General features: G+C 34.8%; 2 protein-coding genes and 1 long non-coding RNA gene across 3 annotated transcripts; 1 reads left to right on the forward strand and 2 right to left on the reverse strand.

Annotated features, from left to right (window-relative positions):
• Positions 1-1,452: 1,452 nt before the first annotated feature.
• On the forward strand, positions 1,453-2,112 carry LOC126764720 (uncharacterized). The gene is made up of 3 exons (XM_050482372.1): positions 1,453-1,461; positions 1,519-1,668; positions 1,740-2,112. The coding sequence occupies exons 1-3, from the start codon at positions 1,453-1,455 to the stop codon at positions 2,064-2,066; spliced, it is 486 nt and encodes a 161-aa protein (XP_050338329.1). The 3' UTR covers positions 2,067-2,112.
• Positions 2,101-3,118, reverse strand: LOC126764201 (putative nuclease HARBI1). Its single transcript, XM_050481995.1, has 2 exons — positions 2,788-3,118; positions 2,101-2,729 (listed from the first exon to the last, which is right to left on the reverse strand). The coding sequence occupies exons 1-2, from the start codon at positions 2,824-2,826 to the stop codon at positions 2,202-2,204; spliced, it is 567 nt and encodes a 188-aa protein (XP_050337952.1). The 5' UTR covers positions 2,827-3,118; the 3' UTR covers positions 2,101-2,201.
• Positions 3,119-3,216: 98 nt separating this feature from the next.
• LOC126764338 (uncharacterized) lies at positions 3,217-5,974 on the reverse strand. Its single transcript, XR_007667951.1, has 4 exons — positions 5,912-5,974; positions 3,900-3,967; positions 3,464-3,821; positions 3,217-3,405 (listed from the first exon to the last, which is right to left on the reverse strand). It is a non-coding gene; the product is annotated as an uncharacterized LOC126764338 (long non-coding RNA).
• Between the last annotated feature and the right edge of the window lie 486 nt (positions 5,975-6,460).

The raw sequence follows: 6,460 nt of genomic DNA on the forward strand, positions 1-6,460 counted from the left end.
GATTGGAATATCTGGTAATCGGTCCTTCTTTATCCCCGTTGATGCTGGATAGAATGATGCATATGTGTGTAAGTGTGGGTGTCGGTGTAGAATGTGGGTTGTAAGTGTGGTGTGGTGTGGTGTAGTGATGTAAGTTTTGAATCGATGTGGTGTGGTGAAGGTTGCGTGTTAGTGATGCCAGTTTGAATCGTTGGGGTGGGTGTGTGTTGAGGTCGGGGGAGGATGCTCATTTGTACAATGTCAATATAACATTTTGCTCGCTTAAATAATAATTATGTTTCAGAAGATACACATGTAGATATACAGCTAACTTTGCCGTTCTGCATCTAACTATATAAGTTGCAAAAATATCATATTGAATTATACTCCTATTATATTGTGGATAGCTATATATATGACCGGGAAATATATACGACTTTCACACTTACGTAAATCTCCCGATTCTCCAACAATATTTTTTCCTCTATCGCTTTTAGACATTATTCACTTGAAAGTGGGAAAAGCTCTGCGATTGGCGCTCCCAATGACCGCTGGCGAAAAAGCTTTTGCGTGACGATTTTCTGTTCCGCCAGAGCAGTCATTACAGCTTTATTATGGGCAAGTTGAGTTTCTGAAATTAATAATGATTTGTTATATAATCTTGTGGAATATACAGCGCTTCTTACGTTCCATTTGATCCAACTTTTTACAGACAAATGATTTTAACTTCCCGATATCCTCTAAAATGAGATATACATACGTATGCTTATGCCGGTATTCTGCTTGTCACGATTGTCTCATGTCTCTAATTGAGACAATCGTAATTTAGTGACTCTGTTAGTCAGGATGTCTCATTTTGGTATTCTGGCAGATACAGTCTCAAAAATATTCACCAAATAGTATGGTGAAAAGAAGGGCAGCAATCAGATGTTTAGTTTAGCTGATTAGAGATGAATGCAAGTGCACAATCGTAATGTATGAAACGATTACATGCAATTAGTTTTTTTTTTCATAAAATTTCAGCAGTAAAACTTCTTCTTAATAATTGCACAGTACAATTATTGAAAACTAATACTGAAATAGTTTATAATAAATGCTTAACATATGCATTTTATCTGAATCAATTGTTAAGTAAATATGAAAAAATTTAACAACACAGTTATCGATTAACACATGTGTTCATCCTTATATTTGATAATAATGGAAAAAGGAAGGTAAGTAATTGTAAACAATATAAATTTCATTATTTTATGATTATTATAGTATATGTATAATATATCTTTTTACAGATCATAATAAAGTGTTGCGCACCTCGAAGGAGCAAATAGAGTGCTATCTAAATTTTGTGCGGGTTCACCCGGAGATAAAGTTGCACAAAAACGACCCATCGCGGCCGAAAAGAATGGAGGAGCTTTGGGCGGAACTCTCCCTGCAATTAAATGCCCTAAAAGGGCCCACTCGGAACACCACAAAATGGGAGAGGTAATATTTAACCATAGACATTGGCATATGTATGTATTTATGTCATTTGATTTACAGAATCTGAGCCATTGGAAAAACCAAATAAGGTCACGCGCAAGGAAAGCCAAGGCGCACAAGCTGGTGACAGGTGGCGGTCCCAGCTTAACAAGTGAGCTCTCTGAAATTGCGGTTGATGGGTTGGCAGATGTACCAACCATTGGCACAGAGGTAAGAATAGCAAGAAAGACCAATACGAGTGTGCAGAATTTATAATTGTTTTTTTTCTTTTTCTAATTTAGGAAGAAGTAGTTTTCACAGCTGCACCGTCACCTCTAAATACGACTTCGGATGCATCCAATAATTGCACTCCGTCATCGTCCCGTAGTAAAACAATGACGACGGACGAAATGTTCCGAAATTATATGGATTTAATGGAAGGAAAAGCCGAGGGGGAGAGAGCTTTCCGTATGCAAACTTTAGATTCCATTAATAAACAATCGGAATCCATTAATAATTTAGCGGCAGCGGTGGTGTCGCTTGCTCAGACCAATGTAAAAAACACAGAAGATTGTACAAAAAAGTTAAAAATGTGCTTTTTTATGTACATATGTATTATTTTATTGTGATGTTTTTTGTACAAAAAAGTGAAAGTGAAAAATGTTCCTTTTTATATACATACTTGTATAAATTATTTTATTGTTATGTTTATTTATTTTATAAATAAATGAAGTTTGAATTGAAATATATGTATATGTATAATTTTAATTATTTAATGTGTTAATGCACCTTTGACGTGCTGCTCTGCCTCGAGTGTAATACTCCCCCGAATGGATTTCAGAGATTGCTCCCACATTTTCAGGAGGTGATTGATCTGGCAATATTTCGGTGTCATTTAGAAAAATTCCATGGTTTTGTAAAATGTTGTGGAATATTGTACAAGTATAAACAAATAATGCCGCTTTGGAATGTTTATACCGCAATGTACGTTCTCTTGAAATACAACGAAAGCGTGATTTTAAAACTCCAAATGCTCTTTCAATAGTGTTTCTTGCTTTTATGTGCCTAGTATTGAAGTTTTGTTCATTTGGTGTTTCAGGGTTTGCCACCGGTGTAAGAAGCCATGGCTCCAATGGATATCCCGAATCACCCAAAATCCATTTAAAAGCTCCATCAGAGTGTTCTCTTATTAACTTTATCCTTGCTGGCGAAGTAGTCCATATACCGGAGTCATGACATGAGCCGGGAAATTTTGCATTCACGTGCCGGAAAATTAGTTCATCATCACAAAGCTATTGGAAAAATTAGTTAATAATTAGTTATTAATTAGTTATTGAATATAATACTTACCGCTTCAACATTAATGCTATAATAACCCTTTCTGTTCATATAATCATGCGGTACAACTGTGCTTGACAAGGCAGGTGCAATTATGCCAACATGAGTGCAATCAATTGCTCCAATTACACCCTTTATTCCAAATTTCGAATAAAATTTGGAATAAAATTATTGTATAGCGATTTATTTTCTTTTAAATTGGAATAAAATTTACGCAGTCTTAATTCTATTGTATTCTTCAACAGAATTAGGAAAACGCACTTCGCCGTGTTTACGCTCCACCACCAATTTACAAATATATTCGATGCAACGGGAAATGGTGGGTTGGCTCATCACCGCGAAATATGCATTTCACACACTGATATGAGCCATTGCACAAAAAATATAAAACTGAAATAAACTAGAGAAATTCGATTGCATGAAAATATACTGTTTCTTTAATGTTAAAATGTAACTCACCCGAAGTTCAAATGGAATCGATGTTTGCTGTTGGTCATACGGCTTGAGTTGATTAATGAGATCCCAGCACAAAGATTTGGGAAATCGGAAGAACTTCCTGAATGTGTTCTCTTCGTATAAAAGCGGATCATTTTGTTTCGCAAAACAGTCAGATTGCGCCTGCGAATGTAGCTAGAAGATATGCACCTTATTATCCATTATTGCAAAATTATAAATATTAATACATTACCTCTCTTCCTCCTCTCGTTGTTTCATCATAAGGTAAAATAGTCCAACTTCATCAGCCATTGTTGTGTTCTTATTTTTCTATGACCTGCTGCAAAGCACATAACAAGTTAGAGACTGATATGGCTCAATTAGAGATGAGACAAACTCGCCAGAATACCAAACAGTCTCAAAATAGATTTCACCACAGATTCGTCTCTATTAGAGACTTGAGACTGCTCGCAGAATACCGGCATTAATGTTATTTCTTACATACTTCTGATTTTTACAATGTACATTGCACATATATGTAGTTATAACTACCTTTAACAGCGAGAAATTGCTCATTTACAACGCTGCAGTTACAGTTAGAGCTGGAACTTCTGGGATCACCGTCCATAATAAAAAATACAGAATGTTTGTTAATAACATAATTATTGACAGTAGTGGTATGTACTTACACTGTGGTTGAATATTTTCAGCCCATCTCTCATTCATTTTTAATTTTTTAAAAGACATTTGGTATTTTCTGAACGCGTTTAAATACATATTTTTGTGCATACATTTTTGTGCGTGTAAAATTAAAGTGTTAGTGTTATATTTATTTGTATTATTAAAAATTTATTATTACAAACATCCATGCAAAATTTGAATCATGAGTAATGCGCCTTTATGAGGTAAACCTAACAATTTGCATTCTATTTCGTCTACAGAAACCGAAATTTCTTCTTCTTTTGGAGTTAAATCTACTAAACATATTCCTTTAGTTGTTGAATCTAGAGGTTCAGTGAAAAAAGTTTCTAAATTTATAAACTTTTTTCCTACGACTAAACCCCCATTCTCTTTTTTAAAACCCGTTATTTCTATAGGAGTATACGGCTTTATTACACAATAATTATCAGGGTGTTTCGAACTAAAAATACAGTTATTGTGATAGTACTGAAACGTTCTATTTTTAAGTAATTTTAAACCAACACATACAGGTTTTGTCACCAAATTCTCGAGTGAAATTCTAATAAAAAGTTGTTGTAGCACATGCGTTGGTTTCTTTACATATTTTTTTAGGGTTTGCAAATAGTTTTCGAAAGCATATGCAGATGAGCCAGATAAAAAGCCTATTGCTTTAATATTTTCTGCTAAGTGAAGCAGGTGATGAACATTGTATGTCACGCTCGTTTCTCCGAATACGACGGGGAAGTTTTGAACAAATAAATACAATAAATATTTAGCTATATTAATATTCGCAAGGTAGGTTTTAGGGCAATGTAATATCCTACAAGCAGAGTGGATAAGCAAAAAGTGATAATATAGATCATCTGGCACATAATCCTTTAAAACTGAAATTTCTGTGTAGAGAAGAAATTGGCGAAATTCAGTTGCTTTCCAATTAAATATTTCTACGAAACCCCTAGGTTTTCTAGCAAATTCTTTGGGAATAAACGGCTTCAAGTCCTTTAAGCTCTTTGAAATAATGTCTTTATTGCCTTTAGTCACCCTCATATTAGTTTTATCATTTAAAATTCTCAGTAAAAAATTGCGCATTACCCCTAAGTCAAGAAGGTGCATGCTATCTATGTTAACTTGGCTAATCATTTTTACGCCAATTGATTCCATGGCGTTTCTTTATTCCTATATTTTGGTAAATGATGATTTCCATATACTCTATTAGTAAAATCGTCATCCGACACTAATTCTCCGCTGTCTACGCTATAAACAAGTGTATTCTGATTTCTTCGGCCCACTTGGGTACGTATGCACAGCCATTTGCCGATGCGTGACCAGGAATACCGCAAATAAATGCTTTAGCTGGGGCATCGCACACAATGCAACGAATTTCAACTTTGATGCTGTGGCCTAAAATTTCTACCCCATTTGCCAATATAAATAGGTTTCAAGGCAGTCTGGCTTTTTAGTACCCAAGTAAATTCCAACAGGAAGAACTGAAATGTTTTCAACATTAACTACTCTAATTAATATTGGCCACAGCTGAGTGCGGGAACTTCTGTATAAGGGTAAGCCATCAGTATTAATGTCTACTAAAATAGACCTGTAGTTTACAAAAATATTTGATGCTTTTTGTAACTGTTGTCTTACACCGATGTGACAATAGGAACCCGGCGAAACATTTTTGATGACTGCACGCTGTCTATGCTTTGCAAACAATGTCTCAACACTTCGCGGCACATCCAAGTTTTCGCTACGTAAAATTAGTAACAACTCTTCAAAACTTTCCCGTGAAGGTCTATTTTTAATAAACCATTTCGCAAGTTTTCTTTTAAACTTGGTTCTTCCTTTAATTCACTTGTTTCTTCATTTAACACACTTGTTTCAATCCCAACCTCTGGCTGCATCTCTCCTGTTGCACCAATCACTTCTGATTCTGCTATTTCTACCTCGTCAAACTTTTCACCACTGAGACTGTTTAAGTAAATGTCCCTTTGCTTTTTAATTAGTCTCTTTAAATTCCGCTTACTCATTATTTTGTTTATTCTCATTCACTTTTATTCACTTTAACAACAAATCGCAAATGTAGCACTTAACACGCAGCACAATTTCTTTTCATAAATAGGGATCAGGGTAAACAGCTGATTTTGTAGATGAGCGATTATCGATAATAACCTGTTGCGCCGATACATCGAACAGTCTTTTAATTGTCGTTTTCGCAACCGGTCCCAAACCTGATGCGAAATGACTAGCTCTGGAACTAAATTTTTTGGGACTGGTTCTCAATTTTACTGCAGGGTATTTACGACTGCATTTGTATGTGTTAGCGATGATGCACATAAATAGTTGAAATATGATATCTGTTTCTTTACAGATTTACAAAAATAGCTTATTTAATATTAGCCGTTAAGAACTGTTCAGAAATCTGAACAGGTATACAGTGCACTCGCGAAAACTTGAACTCATAAATACTATACTTGTTCGAATGTTATGGATTTTCATTTATATATTCGATTTATCAGTTTTTATACTTACAACTACTCAAGTTTTCTTGCATAATTCAAAATATTAGAATTCT

The sequence above is a fragment of the Bactrocera neohumeralis genome, unplaced genomic scaffold (genome assembly GCF_024586455.1).
Source record: "Bactrocera neohumeralis isolate Rockhampton unplaced genomic scaffold, APGP_CSIRO_Bneo_wtdbg2-racon-allhic-juicebox.fasta_v2 cluster09, whole genome shotgun sequence".
NCBI lineage: Eukaryota > Metazoa > Arthropoda > Insecta > Diptera > Tephritidae > Bactrocera > Bactrocera neohumeralis.

Excerpts from the sequence above, each read along its gene's own strand:
- LOC126764720 (XM_050482372.1), top strand. Across the intron at positions 1,669-1,739 it reads TACCAACCATTGGCACAGAG|GAAGAAGTAGTTTTCACAGC; the intron begins GTAAGAATAGCA and ends TTTCTAATTTAG.
- LOC126764201 (XM_050481995.1), bottom strand. The coding sequence starts at position 2,826 with ATGAACAGAAAGGGTTATTATAGCATTAATGTTGAAGCG. Across the intron at positions 2,730-2,787 it reads ATAGCATTAATGTTGAAGCG|CTTTGTGATGATGAACTAAT; the intron begins GTAAGTATTATA and ends TTTTTCCAATAG.